The following is a 26,047-nucleotide window of genomic DNA, read 5'->3' on the forward strand; positions in this document are numbered from 1 at the left end:
ACAATTTTCATTCCGTGCAATGGGGCATAAATAAAAGGTTCTCGTAAAATAGACACCTTATTTTATACCACAGAAGAGAAGCAAAAAGTAATATGGGTACTCCGGTTAAAAATACATCGATAACTCTATTAATTAATACCAGTTCTGATTTAAAGGAAAAAGTTATGTGAACAAAATGAAAGTAGTCTGTACCACTAAGCATGCCTTCACGGTTTAGACTGGGAGTCCCAAAGTTTTTTAAGCATGTATTCTAATATCTTATGACGATAAGCCCCCACCCACCCCACCCCACACCACACCGTTCTGTTTTCACTCAGCGGCTGGCTAGCGGTCCGTGTATGAGGTAAACATGGCGATCCCTTACTGAACACCGTTCTTGTCGATCAGAAAATCAAAATACCAGCATGATATTGCCTCGAAGAAGAAGCAGTTGTGTTATTTGATTCGTATTTCACATTTGAGTCCTAGCTTGGGTGCCACAGGTTATTTCTTATGGTGGACTGACGAGGGGAATTTAAACACTAGTTGTGTTTGAATTGTTGGAAGAAATGGTCGCATGGGAACGTAGGAATGGTAAGTATTACGAATAATTTCACATTTTGCTGCGTGAATAGAAAGTAAAGTTTATTTGAATTGCTTTCGCATGTATTTCTGACGGTTTTAGATCTACCTGCTCGATTTGTGCCTGCAACGCTTCATGTTGATAAGTCCCTCAAAATGGCGGCCAAACTTGGAGATTGCCGAAAATTAGGTAAGTTCGTGGAGTTATAAAGTTTTCGTAAAGGTCGGGCCGCAAAATTTTTTTTTCTGTAGTTACCTTTTCTATGGTATCTACTTCCTAACTATGTTAGTTGGATCAGTTAAGAACGCCTCACTTTTTCAAAAATTTACCTTGAATTTGATCAGTTTTCTCTTGTGTGACTTAAGCAAATCGATAAGGTGTCATTCAAGTCTTCCTGTTTCCTTGATTGAAATGTGATGTTTACGAAAGTCGCCTCGATGGATAAGATAGAGTTATTATACATGGCTGTGGTATTTGTTTTTTGCTGAGTTCCGTAGTTTTTCTTAAATTGTCCTCCAAAGTTGTCTCAAATTAAAGTCTTGAAAAGTGTCACGACAGGCCTTCGCTCGAGTGAAATTTCATTTCCGTAAAACTTTGAAAAAAAAAGAGATCCGATCCAACGGAATGTGGTTTTAGTATAGGCACATGAATGTCTTACAACCCAAAAGAAATGAGGGAAATCTGTGTCTCAAGCAAAATTGACCGGACCGCTTTTACAGAGACACACTCTTAATAGTCAATAACGTAGCTCCATTTTCTGCCTTTAAAAGCACCCACAACCCACAATTCCTCTATTCGCTCCGACGAAGGGCTAACCGGTTCGAAACGTCAGCTTTTGTAATCGTTACGGTGGCCACTTTACCATTTCAACTTTGTTGATATATCCAAATTATTTCGTTACCCCCACCGACGCAGCCCCAAACAGTTTCTTTCGAAACTATCAGCCTTTATTCTGCAACTTTGACGTAATGCCTACCAAAATGTACGCTTCATATGCTTTTATATCGTTACTCGGAATTTTCTCATTTTACTGATTCATTTCGCTCTGCTGATCAGAATGAGTCAATTTAAATGGTACAGACTCAACTCAAGATTATGGGATTACTTCGCGATTAAAATATAGAAAACGGCGAGACTTCAGACTTCTGCATTGCCCCGATTTTTTTTTTTCCGATTTGCAAATTGAATAATGCTTTGACGTGCAACAAAAGATCCTTGAAATTAGACATTTTGGCCTTGCTGTAATCCACAATGTTAACCAAACATTTGCATAACTTCAAATTGTAAGACAATACTAGAATCTATGAGATTTGAAGGAGACATTTTCTATTCTTCTACAATGGCCAAAGGTGAGATTGTTTCATTTTGCATATTTTATGAATAATATTTGTGCTCTGAGCCTCAAAGGATTTTGTAAAATGTACAGAAGTCAGCTTTCATCCATGGACATTTTGGATTGAATATTCCATTTTAAAATGTGTTACTTTCTTGATGCGGCTTCTTTAGTATGGAAATCACCCGCAAGAGAACATCTGTGTTTAAAAGGTGAATAGACCGAGTTATCTTGGTTGACGGCGAATTTTAAGGTGGCAGATTATAATTCTTGATTTTAATTGATCACAACCTAAATGGAAACTTTCACTTTAAAACAAAGCATTTAAATGTGTTTTTCTTTGAATTTTTTTTAACCTAAGACAAGAAGATTTGAAATCACTCTCTCCTCCCTATCGACGACTGTCATGACGTAACTGCCAATCTTTCTAACATTTTCATTCTATTTTGTTTTTGTCTCCAATGACAGTTCAAATGTAAATTAGTTGGAGCTGGTTAGTCACCTACAAGCACATTAATATGCACCCTTAGACAAGCATAGGTGAAATGAATTTAGAATTTGACCGCAAATAGATCAGACATATTTCTCCCCAGCGCACAGCGAGTTGAAAATCGACCTCAATGAAAGGGGATTTTTGGTGCCTTAAACGAATTTTGATCTAATCTGGCATAGCGATTGATGAGTTAACTACTTGAAAACCCGCCGAAGAGGAATTTATATTCACAACTTGAAAGCTACACCTACGGAAATTCTGCGAAAAATCTGTTAGGTTAATTGAGAGAAAGTTTCGGTTTCAAGAAGGGGGAAAATACAAAATGGATGCGTCAAGTCGCCGATTTTTAATCTAAACGCGATTCATCGCGAATTTCACTAGTGAATGATTGTAAAAGAAATAATTAATTTCGCATTCTAGCTGACTTAGTTGGGAGTTTCTGTTTCGTCGGAACAAGCATTTTCTGCTAATTCAGAAGAGCAACCTATCCGAGGGAACGCCGGTTTTTTTTCAAACAGACAGGATTACACCGAAATAAATGTAAAGAGGAAAAATACAGAAGAAACCTTCGAATGGTCGGAATTTCTTTGGTAAACAAGCAAACCTACTGCAGCTGAAAGGATTCGAGGGAAAAGCGAGAAAAGACAAGGCAGATTTCTAGGGAATTTAAAGGTAATGAAAAACTTATTTTTATGCATCTTTCTATCTTTTAGAACATAAGTAAAAACACCTATATATATTTAAACACCTTTTTTGAATATTGGGAAGGTAGCTATCTCGCGTATTTTTCATTTCGATTGCATTTCATGTTTAAATAATTCGTTCATGTTAATAGTTAGACAGTGCAATGCAATTGAAAAAACACAATGGATTTTTTCTAAAACAAAACAAACGATAAATTCTAAATCTCGGAAACATTGGCGAACGTTTTAGCGCTATCGTCCTCCGCTTTTTGTGGCTTTAATTTTTTTTAATGCTTGTTTTTCAAAATCATCGCTCGATTCGAATATTTACTTCTCTATGTCAACATGGCTTCATGCAAAGAACAATTGAGCCAAATACGTCATCATCACCGTCATCGGTTAACATAAATATGTAGTGTTGAGCAAGGCTTTTTTCTTTTCAGTGGGACTTTACAGTTTGTATCCTGAAAAATTCAGCGAATTGATTTAAGTTCGTCAATTGCTAACCCTTTCGAATTTTCTTAGCCATTTTGGCCTCTTCCTTATTTATCATTGTCAATCTGTGTTTTGCTTTCTTGTTGAACTTTCAAGCTGACAAATGTCTTGCACCTCGTCAAAATGACTGAAAGGCTTTTGGTATAAAAGTCTGACTTACCCGCTTTGGACTTAGAAGCTATTATCATTTCGAAATGAATAGAAACATTTAGGGCGAGTTTTCAACTCCCACTGAAAAGGAAATCATTATACGAGGCTGTGCAGTGAAATTTGTTGTCAATCACAATTTTATATTTGAAAATGAGTGCTTCTTTCTCGGAGAATGAAAATCGATTTCCAAATTATTTAAAAAGAGAAATAAATCTTCAGATACCTTAATTATACTGAGTTTCAAAAGTATTGGCCTCCTTCGGGCTTTTAACGCATTAGATAATGAAAATAAATTAAGATTGAGTTCACTTTAGTAAGGCCGAATAAGTGGTTTGGAAAGTCAAGAGCAATGGCAAACGCAAGGATACACGCTCTACGTTTAAACACAGTACGCAACATCGTCTTGCGGCTGTGTGCTCAATAAGCGACCGCGAAAGCAACTGCAATTTGACCCGGGGATAGCCAGATTTCCACTGTATAACATACTAACACATTTTTTGAATTACATTGCTCCTGTTAAATAAACCTTCCTTTGAGAGAGGTCGGACAAATTCGTCGTAGAGTTGCAGCAATTTAGTGAATCGCTATGACTTGTTTTGATAGCGAGCTTACAGGATGAGTTTGTTCCCTCGCAGCGACTTGTCGCTCGTTACGACGACAAAGACAAAGTAAAAGTCGACTGAAATTTTATCGAATAATTGTGTTAAGGTCTGGACGCTCGAGGTGATGTTTTTTGGGCAAAAGTTCCTTAAAGAAATTGTGCGAAAATCTTCGTCCTGCTCAAGGTATTTTGTCGCCTAAACAAGGAGCACAAATACAAGCTGTTTTAAAGTTGTGTGATGGTGGTCGCCACGCGAGCTTGTTTAGGAAGTTGAACTTAGGAAGAGGTTCGTTGCAAAGCCCAGTATTTTTTCCGCCAGGCAAAAACACTGTAAGTTGCGATAGAATCTTGGTATGTTGAGGCCTTTCGGCCATTCATCGCTCGCAATTTGGAAAGACCAAGTGTAAACTTGCCTGAAAAACATTGCAGTGTTTATCAATCATGATATGCAGTTTTAACGTGGCCTATCCACAATTGCCGCCATCTTATGGAAAATATAATCTAGATGATAGATTTCCTTGGAGGGTAAATGATCTCCTGTAAATGATTTCCTTGTATCGGAAATGATCCTCAATCAGTAAAAGAGATATCACAATTCAGAATTTTTTTTATGGTACAACTATTTCTTTTCTCGCATTGAATATTTGAGGAAAACGTGTCACTACCTGAAAGCTTGACTGATGTGTACAGCGTGGAACACTGCGATAAATTCTGCTTAACCCCTAATAACACTCTTTACGCGATGTATTGACCTTCTCACCCAAAAAATCAGTTCTGAGCATTTTTCATATGACTAGGATGTTATCAGTATTTTTACGGACTTTGATAAAAAGGTTTTTAAAATGTACACGAAACCACTAATTTTTCCATGCCTCGATTCGACTTCCTTGACAGTTTTTGCTTTACATATTCCATTTCTGTTATGTAAATTACAATTTTCAAACGCCCTTAATTTTATTTTGTATACTAAGAAAGCCATCTAGAGCGGAACTCGTAGTAGCAATAGACGGCATTTCATTTCGACATAACTGACGACGAACTTCCGCAGGACACAGTATCTGAGGTATAAAGAACCGTCGTATTTATGTACTTTTTTTAAATTTTCACATACGTGTAAATAAGTTAAAAGTACGTGCATTCGCGCCAAATGTGTTAGATATTGTCATGTTAACAATTAGTGCACTTTTACAAATGTTTTTTAATTTGGTCCTCTCGAAGAGTATCATAATCTGGACTAAGCACAGGCTTGCCACACGTTTTATACAGGTGAAGAAGAAATTTTAGGATAACATACGTGACAATTGAGATTCTGTGACAATATAGTCACAGAACCGAAGTGACGAAGCTGACGCAGTGATTTGTTATGTCTAGCTCAGAAGCTATTGCACGTGAAAATGAAGATTAGGTTTAGCTGTTTATTACATTTAAAGTGACATTAAACTCTGTGGAACGATGCAGTTCCATCTGTCTTGTAGCCATTTGAAATGCTAAGCTGAGTTTGTAGCTTCCAAGAATTGACTAAGCAAGGAAGTGGTCTGGGCGAGCAAATCCTTTCTGTCAAGCACACCTTCTCAAGTTTGCTTTCTTTGCTTAAAGCTTACTGTGGCGTGATACTTTAAAGTGCACCTAAACCCAAAAATTTTTTTCGCTTAACGAAATAAGCGTATTTTTTGGAGTATTTCTGTGCAAACATTTCTTTATTTGTTCAAATCTTCAATTGTCTGTGCCCAGTCAAAATACGGAAAATCGGCCGCCATCTTGCCCCACGGCCGAGTTTAAAGAGGAATGGCTCTAGCGGGTAATGTGACGTCAAATCGAGAATACGAAAGTCTGCATTTCACACATTTTCGCTTGTTTAGGAAGGGTGTAGTCGATTTTGTCCGAAAATATGCCGACTAAGTGTGTTATAGGAGGATGTAGCAACGTGCGAAATTTGCAAGAGGGTATCACGCTTCATACATTCCCCATACAATACACCTGGTCGGCATATTTCGGACAATATCGACCACAACCTTCCCAAACAAGTGAAAATGTGTGAAAAGCAGACTTTCGTGTTCTCGATTTGACGTCACATTATCCGCTAGAGCCATTCCTCTTTAAACTCGGTCGTGGGGCAAGATGGCGGCCGATTTTCCATATTTTGACTAGGCACAGAAAATTTAAGATTTAAGCAAATTAAAAAATTTTTGCACAGAAATACTCCAAAAAATAAGCTTATTTCGTTGGGTTTAGGTGTACTTTAACGACGGATAATAAACAAGGGTTAATTCATAGATTCTTAGCTAACACGTAAATGCGCTCGGTTAATTCATAGAGAACCTTTTAATTGAGTTTATAAAATGATGAACAAGTACGCCTCGTCTGATTGGTCAATTCAGTTTCCAAGCGAATGCTTTACATGCGTTATTGACCAAGCATGAGGTCAAGATGGCCGGAAACTGACCGAGTTCATTTTTTGCGTTTTAGTGTTTTGAAAAGCGCTCTAGACAAAACTTAGATGAAGCAAAATCTCTAAAAAAAACTTTTGACGAAGTTTATTGAAAATTATTTATGCATTCATCTCTTTTAAGTCGGAGAATACAACAAGGATCCGGTGAGAACCTAGATGAGGCTATAAAAAAAAAGCAACTGCCCATATCGTGAGTAGAATGCAAGTGAAAAAGTTAAAAAAATAAACTCTTATCTCATTATTTCTCCCATTGTAGAGAGAACTTCAAAAGAACTTTGGATCAAGACAATGTCTTCTCCTTCAAAACAAAACTACTGCACGTTGCCTGCTAAGAAATCAGCTCTCAAAGAAACTGTAGACCTCCTTCGCAGGCAAGCGAAGATGCAAAGGATGAAAGTTTCCAGGTCAGCGGAGGAGATTATGAAGTACTGCTTAGAAAATGCGCAGGACGATTGTCTCCTTCAAGGGATTCCCGCGGGTGGAAACCCGTACAAGGAAGGAAAAAATTGCCCAGTGATGTAGAAGCTTGCTCTCTCAGATTACGTTTCAAGTTGTAAATCGAGAAAAAAATTATGCTATAGAGCAATTTTCAATTGAGAAGCGAAAGTAATTCGGGATTGTAGAGATTTTTTTGTTTGCTGTGCACTATTTTTTTCTAAAAAAATTAGCGCCTTTCTCCACGACCAATTGGGTTTACAAGCAGCATTCTCAGTCACAATTAGGTCTCTTGCGTTTTAATGCTCTTCTTTAATTTGCTGTTTTCACTTTGAATTTGTACTAGTTCTCTGTGTATTTTTTGAAATACTTTGGTCTTGGTTTTACCACACTCACTCAATAGTAAATTACTCCATCTCATGTTAAAGATTTACAACTGAGTCACGAGTTTGTCATTACTATTTGTTACTTACCAAAAAAAATCCTATGCCACGTCCAGAGTAAGAAAATCTCCAACGAGGAAATTGAATTCTATAGGCTTCATCGCAATAACAAAGATGAACTATATAAAAACTCCATATCTGCAAAAGCCGCACCAATTTTCATCAACTTAGCAGCAAAACGAAACGCCCTCCAATTCAAATCCTATATCACAGCTACAAAACAAAAAAATATCTCGTAACAGGACCATACATCCAATCACATTGATCTTTACATGGATCACTTGAAATACCGTTATAACACATTTTCCATTAAGTAGCCTGAGAACGTATATAAATCAAAAGAAAGGATCAAATCAATCAATGAATCTTAATAAAAAGCGAATTTGTAATCGCTGATATTTGCTGGAGTTCAGCCCAGTTTGATTAGTATCAAGCAATTCGATTGCGATTCAACAAGTTTTTCTGTCTCCCAGTTTTTCTAATACCCATTCCTACTCAGACGTCGACGTGAAGAGAGGCACTGTAAGGGTAAATCGTTCGAAAAGGCCAAGGCCGAGTTCTTCGAAACCCCATAAAAGTCAATCCTGGGTTGGTACATACAAAACCTTTGCGTTATCATGGCAATTAAACCAGGATTAGACCTATTGGTGCCTCGAACAACTCGGCCCGGGGATCAAACTCTTACCTTTTGATGCAGAGTTTGGAGCACACACTATAAGCCCGATAAAATCTCCCACGTCAGTAAATGACTACCATGTTTGAGCATTCTCCTCGATCTCTGTTTCACAGCCTGCAATCTCATTGTGCGGAAGCCGAAAAGGGACAATCCAAAAATATTTTTCAAATCCCGAAAAATATTTCAAATCGCAATATTTATTTTAAACTCACTGTCGAAAAGTTTGACAAATCCAAAGATATTTTGCAAATCCAAAAAAATATTTAGAACTCCAAAAAACTTTTTTCAAAATCCGAAAATATTTTGCGAATCCAAAAAAATATTTTGAAATCCAAAAAATTTTTTTCAAAATCTGAAAATATTTTGCAAATCCAAAAAACTTTTTTCAAAATCCGAAAATATTTTGCGAATCCAAAAATTATTTTGAAATCCAAAAAAATTTTTTCAAAATCTGAAAATCCAAAAAAATTTTGTGTTAAATGGGAACACTAAGAACTGTAGTACGATCGAATCAGCGCGCGTGGCGCAAGCTGAAAGCAATCAAGACAACTTAACGATCGAGACAGTGAAAAAAATAGCTGTACATCTACAAAGGCGAATGATTGAAAAAAGACGGAATCCCTGATGTGCGTACTCATTTTAAACAAGACATTTCTGTATACACACTATAGTTCCTGTCACCCACAAGGAATTAAAAAAGACTTCATAAAAGGGGAGACCCTTAGAATTCTAAGAACAAACTCCTCTCAAACAATATTTGAGGAGAAAATTACAAATGAAGCGCATTTGCTAAAGAGAGGCTACCGAGAGGACCTCATTAGCAGAACCCTCTCAGAAATGAATTAAAAAACAGGAAATTAGCTCTTCAACAGAAACAAAAGACGAACCAACGAATCTTGCCTTTTGTGTTACACAATACCAACCATCAGTGCCAAACCTAAAGCAAATTCTCATGAGACACTGGCATTTAACAGAAACACAACCACTACTCAACGAAATATACAAAAATCCGTTTCTCGTATCTTACAAAAGAGGACGGTCGCCCAAAGACATACTCAATGGGGCCAAACTTTGAATAGGCTACTCTAAACACGCGCTGGGGAGTCGTGTAGGCCTGTCAACCCCATTTTACAACAATTTCTCGTCTAACTATTTCCCGAACAGTGTGTTCTGAATGAAGGCGGTTTCTTTGTAACCCATAGTGACGTAGCCTTCTCTTCAAAGTCCTCACGTTCATTGAAATCCCATGGTATACTGCCAGAAAGTGAACAATGGTCTCGTAACGAAATCCCTTATTAAACGTAATGTTCTATAGCCAATCTTTCGTCTCCCGAGCTGGACAACACACTTTCCTCTTCACGCCATTTTAGTGTTCCACAACAACGGCAGAATGTTTCATTGTTCCCATATTCTCTTCCACATTTATGACAGCACATGTTCTATCCTCGTTCCTTCGCCATTTTGTATGCGGGATGATGCGGGATATGGCAAGAAAACGCTGGGTGACTGCTGGCGCAAATAGAACGTGACAAAATATTTTTTTGGATTTGCAAAATATTTTCGGATTTTGAAAAATTTTTTTTGGATTTCAAAATATTTTTTTGGATTCGCAAAATATTTTTAAGTTTTGAAAAAACTTTTTTGGATTTCTAAATATTTTTTTGGATTTGCAAAATATCTTTGGATTTGTTAAACTTTTCGACAGTGAGTTTAAAATAAATATTGCGATTTGAAACATTTTTCGGGATTTGAAAAATATTTTTGGATTGTCCCTTTTCAGCTTCCGTATCATTGGCTACGTCACACGCGATATATTCCCTGAAAGTTAGTGGGTAAACTGAATAGCACATTGCGCAGACAATCTATATCATTATTAGATAAAAACATGAGTATTTTCTCTCTATCTCTATGCGTGAGGGTTTGAGTTCGTTTGGACTTCGCCCTCATCGGCTATCACTGTAGAAATCTCGAGTTCACAAATCTAATCATAGCATATTGTCAAACTCGTTGTTCAGCAAATGGATCTCAATGACTGGGCTTTGAGGAATTCATGATCCCTTAACTGAAATCAAAATGTAAATGCCACAAAAATATCAAAGAATATGCCTTTGCCCCGGATCCCGCGGAAACACTGTTGCATATTCCACCGCCCGTCCTACCCCAACCATAAAAATTTCGTTGAATCCCCAGTAACCACATTGAACCCTTATCTCAGACCTCTTCAATTTTAATTTGATTATATTTCAAATGGTGGCCGAAAGATACGTTTTCCCCTGCGTCCAATTGCTTGAGTAGAAGAGACATGGGCTATGTTTTTATCATGTAACAGCTGGTGCTGAACATGGAGCGTAAAAGAATGTAAGCTGGTGTGGACAACAATACCCAGCTACTTATCTTTTTACAGAAAGTTTAAAAAGTAAGTTAATTAACGATGCAATTTGGATTATGAAAGATTTGGGTAATGGCTGCCAGACATACGTACATAGACACGAAAATTTCCTATTTTAATTTGCGAGGAGGGCATAAATTTTATTGTTGGAAGAGGGGGGTCTTTAAACACTACCCTATGCACTATTAATTGCTTTGACCAGGTGACATATTTTAGATTAAGCAGGTAGTTAGCAGCAGATGCTACGCAGAAAACTTTTTAAGTACGATGTTTGTGCCTCAAGCTCTTTTCCGTTCCGATAATTTTCTTCATCTTCTTTCGGCAATAATCTGAGTATCTGCGGTGAAAAGTGACCGAAAGCACGAGGGAATTATCTGTGGCGTGTTTAGACCATACGGCCAGGTGAGTGATATCGGCCCGTACGGGAATGTAATGTTACAAAGTCCCTCCATATGTGATTACATTTGTTCACATATGTATATGTATATATGTATATATATATATATATATATATATATATATATATATATATAAGAATATGAACTCGAGAAACTGTTTACTTTAATGTTTAAAAACATCTTCGTTCAAGAAATCATCGGCTCATTTTTCGTGTTCAACGAAACCAGACTTTGTGAACAAAAGATGACACGAGATTTGATTGGTTTAACTGGATTTTGCTTTTAAAGCATCGTGCAACGTTTGTTTATTTTGGGTAATCTTACGTCAAGAGCTTTCAATTCACGAGTTAAGATTATTCAACGAACACAACCTCTTGAGTCAAGTTTGAAATAGAATGAAAGCCCGGAAATTTAACCAAAAATTATAATCGATTTGACAAAGTCTTGGTACTGATAAAAATAAAGTAAAAAATTCAATCCTAATATTCGTCTACGCGAGACTTTATTCGTATTCTTTTCTTTCCAATGGAACATAAAATTTTTTCCCACAGATATAAAAAACATTTCAAACTCCTACGCATCTTTATTAGTCTGCTTGGTCATTGAATTGTTCAAATCAGGGAGTGAAATGGTACCACGCTTTCCAAATAGTTTTTAAATGGCATTACCACTAATTCATTAGTGAATGGCATCAATATTCTGCGGGTTTATTCTATTGCAGATTGTCCGCCTTTGATTTGTAAAAATATGTGCACCCATAACATTCTGCTAACAAGGAAGGACTGATACGCACGAATCTACTTCCCCAATGAAAATTAAAAATACTTATCGTTTCAGTAATTCCAGGCAGTGAGACATCAGGCGATCTAAGAGTGAATAATTCTTTGGGTCTTGAGCTCGAGAATCTCCTCAACTGATTTATACGATGAGTTTATTTTCTTAGCTTCTTTTTCTAGATTACGATTTCATGATGGTAAAAATGAAGATCCGATTGGTTTGCAAAATTTTAAAGTAACAGTAAATAATTTTACCATAACATGACCGTACTTCCTCGCATAAGCGTCCACGCTCTACAAGCGCTCTCCCCCAGATATGTGCCCCCCCCCCAGGCCATGATATCAAACATGCCCCTTCCCCTCGCTTGAGCACCCCCACCTCCTTCCTCACTTTCTTAGATAGTCAAAGAAAACCTCTTCCTGTTTCCATTATATTGACAACTTTTTACGCTTCAACCAGAACGTATTCAGTACAGGTGAAAAGCTTCTTTTCTGTCCCAGTTTGTCTATTTCCACGTGTTTGCAGGTTCCCTTATGTGCCTTATCTGTTCTTTTAATTTTTGTCCTATTCCTGCGCTGACTCAATAGGCACCCCTCTCGATTGAGCGCCCTCCATCCAATAATAGCCCCTCCCTTTAGCCGAACTTTTAAATAAGTGCACGGGCTTTTTTATTCGAGGAAATATGATATTCCTTTTCCGTACATATTTCCTTCAATACGTTTTCATCTCGTCCTTTGCAAAAAAAAGAAATCACTGGTTCGATTTAAAGATGCCAAAATATCCTTCAGATATAATTTGGATGTATCAACAAAGTTGAAATGGTGAATTGGCCACCGTAACGATTACAAAGCTGACGTTTCGAGCGTTAGCCTTTCGTCGGAGCGAATAGAGGAATTGTGGGTTGTGTGTGCTTTTAAAGGCAAAAAATGGAGCTACGTTATTGGTGAGAACATGGCAACGAGAAAAACACGAATGAATTAGTGGAATGAAAAGCGTTCGTTGATCCCTGTGGGATTTAGACTGCCGGTTTGAAAGATGAGCTTTTGTTCAAGAGTTTTACGGCTTTCCGTGCTACCTAAGTGTAAGGAAATACCGCAGATTGCCATATGTTGCTTAGAATGATTAGGTAAATTAAAGTGTCTAGCGACTGGTTTCGATGTGTCCTTGTCATTCTTTTCCACCTCGCGAATGTGTTCTCGGAATCGTTCACCTGGTCTTCTGCCTGTTTCGCCGATGTATATCTTTTTGCAATAAGTGCAAGTTAAGGTCCGGTAATACGGGCATCATTTTTCTTCAACTTGTCTTGCAACATTGTTGCATTGCAAGTTGAAACCCTTTGTTGCGCGTATTACCACGTTCATGACCAACTTGTCTCGCAACAAAATATAGTGTTGCAAGTTGAGGCAACGTGTTGCGCAAAGTAGACTCGAGTTCTACTTTCTGCAACAAATTTTCAACAAAGGGTTTCAACTTGCAATGCAACAATGTTGCAAGACAAATTGAAGAAGAATGTTGCCCGTATTACCGGACCTTTATGCAATAGATTACATTGGCGGAGGTGCGCATGAAGTGATCGGTGATCTTAATGGTCGTTTGGGTCCCGATATTTTATCAGTGTTGTGAATGAAAGGACACGTTTTGCATCGTGCACGAGTGCATTTAAAAGTGCCTGGTTTGGTCATCAGTCTGAAAAGAACTTCTGACCAAAACATTGCCTATGTTTTTGTCGCGTTTGAATGAAATTAGCGGAGGCTGCGAAAAGATAGTGCTTGTCTCTGGATCGTTTTGAAGTAATTTAAAGTTTTTAAGAATGATGGATTTAACTGAGTGGTTGTGGGGGTGAAACGTGAAAGCGAATGGAATGCACTGATAAAATATCGGGACCCAAACGATCCATTAAGATCACCGATTACTTCACGTGCACCTCTGCCAATGTAATCTATTGCATAACTTGCACTTATTGCAAAAAGATATATATCGGCGAAACAGGATGAAGACTAGGTGACCGATTCCCGAGAACACCTTCGCGACGTGGAAAGGAATGACAAGGACACATCGAAACCAGTCGCTAGACATTTTAATTTACCTAATCATTCTAAGCAACATATGGCAATCTGCGGTATTTCCTTACACTTAGGTAGCACGGAAAGCCGTAAAACTCTTGAACAAAAGCTCATCTTTCAAACCGGCAGTCTAAATCTCACAGGGTTCAACGAACGCTTTTCATTCCACTAATTTATTCGTGTTTTTCTCGTTGCTATGTTCCCACCAATAACGTAGCTCCATTTTCTGCCTTTAAAAGCACACATAACCCACAATTCCTCTATTCGCTCCGACGAAGGGCTAACGCTCGAAACGTCAGCTTTTGTAATCGTTACGGTGGCCAATTTACCATTTCAACTTTGTTGATATATCCAAATTATTTCGTTACCCCCACCGACGCAGCCCCAAACAGTTTCTTTAGAAACTATCAGCCTTTATCCTTCAGATAGACTGTCCTGCATACTGAACCGCATACTGCATATTGTATATTGTATACGGCATACTGCATACTACAATTGCATACTACTTACTGCATACTGCATATTGCATACTGTAAACTGCATATCGCATATTGCATATTGCATGCTGCATATTGCGCATTGCATGTTGCATGACGCATACTGCATACGGCATACTGCCTACTGCCTATTGCATACTGCATACTGCATACTGCCTTATGCATATACTGCATACTGCATATTGCATACTGATCGAAGGAATAAAATTTTACTCGTAGAAATATTGCTCTCATTCTCCTGCATCGACATGAAGACGCTAAAGATAATCTCCCTTTTCAATCCTGTTTTGCTTTTCTGGGGATTTTGCTGGGGTGCTTTCGATGCGGGAGCTATAGGTAAGGTACTAAAATGTTATGATAACAGTCCCATCTTCCACTGCTTTTGACGGAAATACAACAATTGTTCGACACTTTTTCAAAGCTGCGTCATCTTTTAAAAGCTAAGAATCCCAACGTACCACGTGGAGATGGAAGTGAGGAATAAAATGAACTTTATTTAGCCATGTTTGAGCCAAATGGCGGAACTTTTCAGTTTTTCATATCAAAGAACGTCTTTCATTGACACTGATAAACGGTTCAAACTCGTCCCTTGTCTTCTTTTTTGATGTTATAAGAAAACTTCCTGTATTGTAAATCGAACCACTGTAACGTTTTAATCTACTCATGATATAGCACATAGTTCAAGTGAACCCAGAGTGTCCCGCCACGAAGTCTCCCACTCAGTTCTAAGCCAGGAAGGTCGGACAAGTGTAGGTAAGATTAGATCAACTAAATATTCCATAACACGACGATATTAATGCCTGATTTTATGACTCATTCTTGTGAAAAGATAACGAGATAAGCTTTTAAGTGAGTGTCGAAGGTGACCCGAGATTGTGCTAGTTTCTCTTCGCTGGGCTCTGTGATCAGTCCTAAACAGTTACATGCGCCAAATTCTCAAAAAATCAAATGGAAAAAACTGAAACTAGAAAGGAAACTCCTGCGTTTGAGGCAGTTTGCTCTGAGTTCTGAGTGGCTCTGTTTGTTATAAACCCGGCTTTTGTTATTGGCTATTTGAAAGCGCTCGATCATTTCATGTCTGGTTTGAAATTGTGGAAGGATGCCGAGTACGTCTACAGTTTCTACCCAACTTGCGTTCATCCTGAAAAAAGAGGAGAGGCTCCTAACGTTGATTAGTATATACTAAAACAGTGGATAGCGTTGAAGGCGTGCTCTGATTGGCTAGGCAAACTCCGAATATCCTTTGCTATTTACCTCCGAGCAACTCGAAAAAAAATGGCGTCCCGGTTTGCATCCGTGACAAGCAAAGAAATCACTCAAATCAATTTTTGGTGGTGTATATTATCTCACTGTTTTAGTATATACTAAAACAACTATTCACCTCAGTGTCGGTGGTTAGCGGTGGATGTTTACCTCGCCGCTTCGCGGTTCGGTAAATATCCACCACTAACCACCTCCACTTCGGTGAATAGTTGTTAATTATAACATGACTAAAGCAAAGCGCGCGCTCTGATTGGTCAATTTAGCGTCCCCCATTTTTCCATGGGTGCACGCTCCTGACGTGAGCAAATGCAAAGACTATTTTTCCGCGCGCGCTTGTTTTTTCTGGTCATGTATGATTTGTTAAATAAAAGGGAACTCTTTAGCTACAATGTATCAATGTTATGTAATAAAACAAATGGTAAACACCACAGCGTACACTATTGAGTTATGAATGCACTTGGGAGGTTTGCTAAGCACTCAAGAAGCTAGAGTCGCTCGAGGCTATCGCCTCGAGCGACTCTTACACTTCTTTCGTGCTTAGCAACCTCCCGCGTGCATCTATAACTCAGTAGTGTACGCTGTGGTGTTTACCATTTGTTAATACTGTCACCAAGTTACAACTGAGGATAAACGTTAGAAACTAAAAGTTAGCGCGCTAGACTACGGTGCAAAAGGTTCGGGTTCGAACGCTGGTCAAGGTCATTGGGCTGTGTTCTTGGGCAGGCGACTTTGCCTTTCATTTTCGAGTGCAGACAGATGAATACCTGAAAATCTCGGGGAAGCTTGAGAAAGTGTTGGAGAGCCTAGCATCCTAATCGGAGAGTAGGAAGGCTTCTGTCACACTAAGGTAGTCAAACCGAGATAGACTTTGGCAGTATGGGCCATTTTCCTAGATTGCAAAACTGTCCTTTTCCTTTACAAGTAAGACATTGTCGAGTACTCAGTTGCTTCAAAAGATAGCATAATTTGCTGCCAAATAACGCCATTCTTCTCGTTTTTTCTCCAGTCTATACGTTAACGGGAAACGACAATCACGCCCCTTGCGTCTTCCCATTTTTTTACGACGGCAAGAACTACACATCGTGCACCTACAAGGACTGCAAACATAACCTGTCTTGGTGTGCAACCACCAAAAACTACGATAGAGATAAGAAATGGGGTCACTGTCAGACAGACAAGGACGTAACCGATTGTCCTGACCTTCATAGTCGTTGCGGAATTTGGGCTCAGGAAGGCGAATGTGTGGTCAATGCCCCGTACATGTGCCAAAAGTGTGCACGATCCTGCGGCTTATGCACTTTTGGAGGAAATGGGCGAGGACGACCTTGCAAATTTCCTTTTTTCTACAAAGAAAGACTCGTGTACAACTGTTTGCACTTTAATAAGCAAACATGGTGTGCGACAACAACCGACTACAACATGGACAAGAGATGGGGCTACTGTTTTCCAAAATGTAAGTTTTGACAAAAAAAAACCCCGTATTTTGTATAGGTATCAATAATATACATGAAAAAATTTCTCTGTTCTGATTGGTTAAGATGAATGCAGTTTTCAGTTAATTCAGTGCAGAAGAGAGTTAATTTAGTGCAGAAGAGGGTTAATTCAGTGCAAAGAAAGAAACAAACCAGACATTCTGATTGGTCAGAATGATTGGTTAATGTCAATGTCAATGTCAAGGTCAATGTCAAGGTCAATGTCAAGGTCAATGTCACTTGCAGAGTTTGAATAAATTATATTTGCACATGATGAGCGCGCTTTTCTTCTGCGTAGTTGTGAGAAGCTACCTCGTATTTTTTCATGTATATTATTAACAGATAATCACATGATTTTCTCGTGCAATTTGGAATAAATAAGCACTTGTAAATTTTTTCAAATACCACAAATTGCACTCGCCCTCACGGGCTCATGCAATTTTGTTAGTCTTTGAAAAAATCTACTCGTGCTTATTTATTCCAAATTGCACTCGAAATCATGTGATTACCTATACAAACATGATTTCGAGTGTAATTTGGTGTTAAAAGCACAAGTAAATTTTTCAAAGGCAACAAAATTGCATGAGCGGGAGGGTGAAATTTGCAGGCTTTAAAAAAAATTTACAAGTGCTTATTCACACCAAATCACACGAGATATCATGTTATTACTTATGATTAATTTACATTTACATCACTCGTTTTCTGCCAATCAGAAGCGCGTAATTTTTCATGTACATTATTAATCGAGAAATAAGGTTGTCACTGTCTAACTTTGCTCGTACCCTAAATGGCATATATGAAATTCTTTTTTGTAGTATATCGAGATATAAGAGAAGTTAACGAGAAATATTTTCATTGGGGAGAGTGCGACGATATGAATGATGATTGTCAACAGTGGGCAAAGCAGGGATTGTGTCAAAAGGATCCTGAGAAAATGAACGAGATGTGTCCATGGAGTTGCCACAAGTGTGCGCCTATGAAGTTAGGTAAGTATACACCGAATGCAAATATGGCGTCCAATTTGAATTGCCATTGTTCCGGACTGACTAGCCTCTCACACATGTAATAATCCTTTTGTGTTTCCACGTGAAGACGGGGCTAGTCAGTCCAGAACAGTGGCAATTCAAATTGGACGCCATTTGCATTCGGTGTATAGGGCTGTAGTTTTAAACGATTTAATTCCTGGTGGCTTTCCATCGTTTGAAATCATGATTGCCTCGGTTTTGCTTATTTTCGCTCTGTGATTAGTCCAGAAAACTCCCTTCATCAGAAAGCAAAGTTTGTTGAGCTCAGCGCGATTCCAGGTGGCAGACTTGGGTCATTTCTCGAGGCCAGAAATGACTGTCTTCAAATATTTATCATTAGTATAATTTCCGAGCTGAGCAAAGAGTTTCCAGCAATCTGATTGGTCGAGCGGTTCCTTATATGACGCTATATAAACCGTCTCACGCGGTTTATATAAAATGTTAGAATAAAATGTTAATAAATGTTACTAAAATGTTATGATTTTAGACATTTCTCTTTTGTTCAGCTCTGAAATTATACTAAAACAATTATTCGCCTCAGGTTCGGTGAATATTGTCGAATAATGCCCTCGACTTCGTCTCGGGGATTATTCGACGATATTCACCTCGCCTTCGGCGAGTAATTGTAAAATATGATGAAACTCAGGCTCATGAAATGCTCGTATCTCATTCCATCCCAGTTACCCTCAAAGGATGCAAGGATTACAGCTCAATGTGTGCAGACTGGGCTAGAAGAGGAGATTGTGACGATAACGCCGTGTTTATGTTTGCATTCTGTCGTTGGTCTTGCAAACAATGCGCCAAATCAACAAGTAAGTATCACTTAAAAACCCTTAACCCCTTCCCGCAAAAAAAAGACTCTGTAGTTTACCAATGACATCCCCCCCCCCCTTGGTTCTCATCCCTCATTGTCAGGTGTTCTTCTATAGTTCCCTCCGTTCTCCCTGAAAACCTTGTGATTCCGAAAAAAATCCTTGCACCCCCACCCCCCTCCCCCTAGTCAATTCCTGACCGACCTTGGTAAATGTCCTGTGTCGTCGTCTATAAAAAATGAACTGAAATATGATAGAGATATTCACTGACAGCGACTGATCGACTGAAAGATCCTTTAAAGGGAGGTGGTTTTGTTTTCTTATGTCATTGATTCATGCTGTAAAGCCCCTTCCTGAAATTTTTCGTGTAACAAAACTATACGCATTGTAAGAAATATACAACTTTTTTCAGAGACATGTTTCGGCATGCTTATGCCATCTTCAATCAATGAGTAACTGAACGTGAGTAATTATGTAACAGACAAGTAGATTAATAAAATATTTACAGTATGATGTAATACAAAAGCGGGTACTAATTACAGCGTGACAACAAACATGAAATTAAAGGTGTGAACTAAAATGCTAGAAAAGCGTTATAATACTGTAATTGTTTGTTAAGTTCAGGTTTGATCTTATTTATATAAAAAGCTTCTTTGAGTTTTAAATCAACTGAGTTGTTAGCAGAATCCAGAATACCAAAGCAAAAAAGGTAGTATTTGTTCTTACAAGAGGGAGATGTGTTAAAATGCTTAAAAATATGCGAGTTTTTATCGCTTTCCGTGTGCTTCTTTATACTAGTAGAGAAGTGGCGACTAGCTTCGCCAATATAAAACTGTAAGCCCTCAAAGTTACAACTGTCAGTTGAAAAAAGTCTCAAGGTCCCAAGGAAGAGGTTAGATAGAATGGAAAGGATAGGAGATAATCAGTATGAGACTCCCACTGATATAAAGGACAGACCACACGCAATTGAAGCTTTAACTTTTTTTTCTAATGCTCATTGAAATGTGAGTTGGCCACTCTGAACAAATAGCTAGCTTGTGACGTTAATGTCCCATTCCAACAAAAAAGTGGCACACGAGGTGCACACGAGGCGCACACGAGGCGCACTGAGTGTGTCACTGACGTTCGTTTTTACTTCTTCTGTGATATTTGACTGTACAGAACCATGGCAACATGGAATCTATTTTTTTTATATGATAAAAAAAAAAATATTGTTAATGCTGACGTCATCTATGCGTCTCTTATTCATAGGCAAGAACCAATCAACATGCGCGTATTATTCATCTTATCGTATATTTATTAGAGAGATTTAGCATTGCGTTTACCTGAAACGTGAACGACAAGAGTCACGTGACCTTGTTTTTTCCCGCCGTTTTTTCACGCTTGCCGGTTCGGCTTTTCCGTTTCTACGCGAAGTAACCTGTTTTGCGTTTGCCGTGTACGTAAGATTTTCTTTACTTTTCCGTCGCCGAGTAGAAGTTAAGTGGCCGCAAAAAGGCACCAAAACTACCCCTTGCAAGTCTTACCAGGGCACCTTCAAATCCACCCTGACGTGAGCCCACACGAAGCTAAGGCAGCTGACGTTTGCCGCATCGCCTAGAACGTGGTGCTAAATCTCCCTATTATTTGAATACTTGATTGAACCTGAGTTTACTTACAAAATCACATCTGAATACTTTCCTCAGTTGAGAAGACAGCACGTGATAGAATGCCAAGAGAATGTAAACAGTGGGTGCGTAACGGTGATTGTTTCCTTCACCAAGAGTTTATGTTACAGAATTGTAGGGAGTCTTGTATGGCAGGGGGATATGAAAAGGGTAAGTCAACAAAAGAACAATAACAAAGTCACGGAATAGTCCAGTAAGTAACTCATTCATTCATTCATTCATTCATTCATTCATTCATTCTTTATTCACACTTATTCTACTAAGAATACAACAACGAGAAAGAGAAAAAGTAGAAAATAAAAGAGGAGAGTTTTAACTATACATGAATTTACACAAAGCAGTGGAAAGAGTGTGTAGTAGCCAAACGAGCCAAGCTTTCCAGTTGGCCACTACCACGGAGCAGTTACTGATGGGTGGAAGTTAAATACACTTAAGGAGATAGAACATATACTAAATAGTTAAAATAGTAAAATAGAGCTCTATGATAGGTTAAAGTTGTTCAAGATGTCTGCCTGCACTATCTCAGATCACGTGACCCACCCCTCACGTCAAATAATAAGGTAGCTGTCCACTTGTTAGAGAAGAGAGCAGAGCTTCCATATCTCTTTCTCAGTCCGTCACGCAGGAAGAGCAAAAGAGATGGGGCTGGTTATAAAGGCCATGTCCATATTCAGAGCGCAAATAAACAGATAGGGGAAGGAGGGTTAAAGAGGAAGGAAGAAATGCTATAAGCGATAAGCGCCCATGGGGCGACACTACCACAAAATGAACGTTAAGTGATCCTTAACATTAAAATATGAGAAGCAAGTGAGCTGCTGCCATAATTACACAGCACCATCGCAAGTCAAGGTGTTTTCAATAGTTACTTTATTCACTGCTTATTATCAGAGCAATTTTCGTTTGATTGACGTAAAACAAGTACCAACGTAATCACACAGCTAATCAAAACAAAACAAAATATCACAGCGAGTGTAACAACAAGCAAATGTCTAATGTGCTACTGATCAAGTCAATATTGCTTTCAGTTTTGAATCTGATTGGTTGATGAAGTGGCGTGTGTTTTCTGGACCAATCACAAAGTAGAATCAAAACCCAAGCAATCCCGGATCACTTTAGACACTCGATTGACAATGTCTATATTTTGTTTCAGTTTAATATTTGTATCTGATTATTTTCAGGACGCATGTGCTTAGATGAGGTGGCAGATTGTCATAACTTGGCAAGAGAAGGATTTTGTAAAAGCCGGAGTAGTATGGGCATTATGAGAAAATACTGCAAATACAGCTGCGGATGGTGCTCTTAAAACGTATAGAACCTATGTCAAAAGCCGCTCCGAGAAGCGAAAGAGTAATTCAAAACAGTACGTGCGGTGAAAAGTCACTCCTTTTCGTGCATCCCTAATCTTTTCTAGATGTTCACCGCTGTAGACCTGAGAACCAAAGAGCTGGCTTACAGTTACTTAGGTCATCGACCGCTGTATTTTGGTTTGCTTCGTTTTGTGATTAATTTTCCAGTTTTTGTTTCGTTTAAAAGTGAAATTGGTTGATCAAATCTGGGTAGCAACCGTTTTCCTTTCTTCGGCCTGGACCTAGAAAGACCACTTCGGGTTTCATTTGGCGGTCAAGGCACTTGCTGTAAACATGAAAAAAAAAAATAAATAAATAAATAAATAAAAATGAAATAAAGTGGTTCCTTACTCACCAGAAAGAGTGGTAAAAGGATTTCACAAGTTTGCTATTAGCGATAAAGGAGTAGGAATCATGCCGCAAGAAGGAAAATGACCGCTATTTTGTCTTCGCTCAACTTGTGAATGCTGAGAGGTCTCGAGCTCGTAATGAATTTTTCCCTCGAGTTACCGTTTCATCCGAAAATAGTCGATCAGTTAATCGATATATATATATATATATATATATATATGACTTAGACGATATATATATATATATATATATATATATATATATATGACTTAGACGATACCACAAAGGTTGGATCGTTTGGGGTGACCATATTGGTTCTCCTCCATCCTAGCATTAGCACTGCACTGATGAGGCCCAGAAGGCCGAAACAGTACTGTCTGCAGTTAGTTATATATATATATATATATATATATATATATATATATACCCACATCGGTTGCGGTTTAAACAGTTGATCCCATTAGAACACTGTCTTAGATTGTATTCATTTTTCTTTCATTTTTATGAAATGCAAATGCTCCTATAAAGCCTCATTGTATTCACTCTCATCGGCTTCGCTCCGAAATAAACGTTGCATCAAAGAGGACACCGCGTCCAGAAATGAGGCGCCTACTCGGTTAATGTAAAGATGTCTTCTATACCGCTGAGCCCATTATATAAAGAATTTTCGCATAACTCATTTTCGCTTTGAAGGTAGACAATTCCATCTCTGACAACGGTTCGCTGCCCAATCACCCAAAAAGCTGTAATGACTAGTCCATTTCTTCTCCCCCTAAGAGCAGAAGTTGTGAATTTTATCGTATGCATGTTTAAAACAAACTGTCAAGATCATTTGGGTATCCACATTATTCCAATTGCGCACAATACATCTGAATACGCGACCAATATTTTTTATCTGATGATGAGCAGAAATAAAGAAAAGGCTTGATATCTCACTGTTCGTAAACAGTATGTTAAGCAACGTATTCAATGCGTATTAAACGCGTGAAATTGTATTTGAATTAGAAAGATCTGCTATTACCCGCCTTTGAAAGGGGAGGGATCCGGAATAACTGATGAGAGAACAGTTATGGCGATATACGCCATTCGATTCTTCTAAGAACTCGAAACTTTCTGGCTTTGTTCCAAATTTTTTCTATTTTTCGCTAGTGAAGGTCAGATTGTTGCGTTAGCCATGTTTATGAATCATACTGAATTGACCAATGCAAGAAGTGTTCGCAGTGAACCGTGTGGAGAGTTTGCATACTGATACTAAAGTGTGAAGGATTCAGTAACAACGGATCTTCCTATATTACTGCACGTACATCAATTTCGTGAATCACTGAATCTTTTTATTAGTGTCATATTAGAGTAAAGGTGTTATTCAGCGTAGAACAAATAAAATTATCAGAATCCCAATTGAGGAATCGAACTTCGGAGCTTAGTAGGATGTCATCCGCGCTCCAATGCACTTCCGTCTGACTGGGCTATAGGGATTAAGAGAGCTAAGCTGTCACTACGATGATATTGATCCCGGTTGTGAACAGTTGCACCTGACATCGGGGCAAAGAGCACTGAAAAAAATACATATGGAATTTTTTTCCATTTGCCGTGTGCGTGCTTCAATTTGTCGAATATTCGACAAATATTCATTTTGCTCCATATAGTGGGAAGTTTTTACACAATAAGTTGAATGTTTCGTCGTATGATACATTTTGTATCAGGATGCTGGACCAAGAAGACTCAGAAGTAGTTCAAATATGTAAGTGATGGCAAATCGCCAGGGACACTTAAAGACCTTGTTGGATGGAATTGCGATGTTTTACACGATTATTATGCCATTTAAGAAGGATTAGGATATCATATCAATACCTGTAGTCGCCTCGTGCCATAAAAACTGTCAAAGCTCACTCAGGACGGTCCATTTATTCAAAAGTCTTTCATTTTTGTTTTTGTTTTTTTCTTTTTTCGTTTTAACAGAACGAAGGTCCGATATCTATAACAATGAAGGACAATCAAGGTCTCGTTCAGGATCAAACGACAAAAAATAACGTAAAAGATTTGTCATAACCATCAACCCCAGTCATTGAATCGTCTCGTTCCCAGACCTCCTGCTGCGCTTGGCCACGGTTAATTAGGTTCCTCTTTGACTTTTCCACTGAATGTCCTTCCCATTGACGAAGCGGACTCGAATCAGAACCCTTTACTCCCCAAATATGGAACATTATGAACATATCTTCAAGTAATTTGCCTTATACGTCGTTCCAACTCAGTATTGTTCAACTTCGGCAGTCGCCGGAAGCAAATAAAAAAAGAAAGCCTAGCTTACTGTATAATCGTTTCGAATAGGCGCCGAAGAGATTATTTTAAATCATTTAAAGAAACTGTAAGAAGGACTTAAATTGAAATAGATTCGTGCTTTGGTAATTAAGCATGCATTGTTTTTTTTTTATAGACTTGGGTTTTAACCCGTGGGCAATAAATGATTCGTAAATTGGTCTCGTTCTATTTTTACTCGCAGAAGGGAAACCTTTTAAAACTGGGGGGTCACGCCAAAGTCGAAACTTGCTAATTTTGGAGTTATGTTACCAAACAAACGGATTGTTTTGGGTTCGAAACTGCGACGAGTCGTCAATTGGTCTGATTATGGTAAGATAAACACATCGCCGTTATAGTGCCGCGATCTAATACTGGTTCACCGACATACCTAACACACTAAATCAGCCACTCCCATACAACGGGGAAATGACGGCGTTCTTGAAAAGATAACAGGGATTTAACCCTATTGAAATCTAAGAGGTCATGATAAAATTCCTATTTTAAGGGACTTTTATTCGGTATCTAATCATAAACGACTCTTCACTTTACTGATCTAGAGACGAAGGCAATATTTGAGTGCAAAAATTTGCAGTTCATGGTTTGGCTAGTTTCCAAAGCTTCTTCTTATTTATTCTTCGATCAAGTTTGAGTGAACTAAGTGGCAAATATAAACACAAGAGAGAGAAATGACCTCTGTGACTCTGTGAGGGTATTTTATAATCCATTTATGCCGACGACTGAATTACTGACAGAAATTAAAAATGCGTTGGTTGATGCATTAGAATTGTAACATTTGTGTGAAGTTGCTTTGCTCTGTTTCAAGACTCCAAGAGGTATTTTGAGGGAAGCAAACCTTGACGTACATATACAATTTACAATAAGATCAGCCCAGGCTGGTGAAGTAAAATGATTTCAGAAGCCTGCTAGCGCTCGTCAATGGTAAAACTGGAATTGGGCGAATGTAACAGTATAATGTTCCAAGACTAGGAGGAATGGATGGGCGTTTCAACCTCGTCTGTAAGGAGGTCATCACGCGCTTATCACTCTTTGCCTGTTGAATCACTTTAATTACATGGTAATCAAGGAATATTGTCAATTCAGTTTACCGTATTACCTTGGCCCCACTGTCTGCGACGGTAATCATTTAACTTGTAAACTTTAGCGGTCACTAAATTAAACAGTTGTTAGTTCAGTGTCCGTTTTTTTTAAAGTCGACCTTGGAAAAGGGATACATTTATTCTCTTTTTTTTTTTTCCGAAGGAATCTACCTGAATATAGCTCTTATAATTGCCGCACTAGAGGCGATGGGCTTCTGGTCGATCGCATAAATTTCCTAGCGAATGGTACACCTGCTCAAGACTCGAATAAA

At 38.4% G+C, this 26,047-nt stretch overlaps 1 protein-coding gene and 3 long non-coding RNA genes across 6 annotated transcripts; 3 read left to right on the top strand and 1 right to left on the bottom strand.

Moving 5' to 3' along the window:
- The first annotated feature begins 326 nt into the window (after positions 1–326).
- LOC111344698 (uncharacterized) lies at positions 327–22,555 on the top strand. 3 transcript variants are annotated; one of them, XM_088725283.1, is made up of 9 exons: positions 327–573; positions 665–751; positions 14,664–14,780; positions 15,117–15,197; positions 16,714–17,160; positions 17,995–18,165; positions 18,885–19,016; positions 20,702–20,833; positions 21,862–22,553. In XM_088725283.1, exons 1-9 carry the CDS (start codon positions 549–551, stop codon positions 21,984–21,986), a joined length of 1,317 nt encoding a protein of 438 aa, XP_088581409.1. In that variant the 5' UTR covers positions 327–548; the 3' UTR covers positions 21,987–22,553. The 3 variants fall into 3 exon arrangements, with proteins under 3 accessions (XP_088581409.1, XP_088581410.1, XP_022807681.2); XM_088725284.1 differs by lacking the exon at positions 14,664–14,780 and having other exon boundaries at positions 21,862–22,555; XM_022951946.2 differs by lacking the exons at positions 327–573; positions 665–751 and adding an exon at positions 10,938–11,111 and having other exon boundaries at positions 21,862–22,552.
- LOC148728994 (uncharacterized) lies at positions 767–7,596 on the top strand. Its single transcript, XR_015988817.1, has 2 exons — positions 767–3,060; positions 7,023–7,596. It is a non-coding gene; the product is annotated as an uncharacterized LOC148728994 (long non-coding RNA).
- On the bottom strand, positions 21,534–24,346 carry LOC148728995 (uncharacterized). Its single transcript, XR_015988850.1, has 2 exons — positions 24,232–24,346; positions 21,534–22,315 (listed from the first exon to the last, which is right to left on the bottom strand). It is a non-coding gene; the product is annotated as an uncharacterized LOC148728995 (long non-coding RNA).
- On the top strand, positions 23,919–24,857 carry LOC148728996 (uncharacterized). Its single transcript, XR_015988856.1, has 2 exons — positions 23,919–24,121; positions 24,340–24,857. It is a non-coding gene; the product is annotated as an uncharacterized LOC148728996 (long non-coding RNA).
- Positions 24,858–26,047: the final 1,190 nt, after the last annotated feature.

The sequence above is a fragment of the Stylophora pistillata genome, chromosome 6 (assembly GCF_964205215.1).
Source record: "Stylophora pistillata chromosome 6, jaStyPist1.2, whole genome shotgun sequence".
In the NCBI taxonomy this organism is placed as follows: domain Eukaryota; kingdom Metazoa; phylum Cnidaria; class Anthozoa; order Scleractinia; family Pocilloporidae; genus Stylophora; species Stylophora pistillata.

What these genes read in the sequence shown, in the direction of transcription:
- LOC111344698 (XM_088725283.1), top strand. Translation starts at nt 549, where the DNA reads ATGGTCGCATGGGAACGTAGGAATG. An exon ending in TTTCGATGCGGGAGCTATAG is followed by an intron (nt 14,781 to 15,116) that starts GTAAGGTACTAA and finishes CTCATGATATAG; the next exon opens with CACATAGTTCAAGTGAACCC. An exon ending in GGGCTACTGTTTTCCAAAAT is followed by an intron (nt 17,161 to 17,994) that starts GTAAGTTTTGAC and finishes TCTTTTTTGTAG; the next exon opens with TATATCGAGATATAAGAGAA.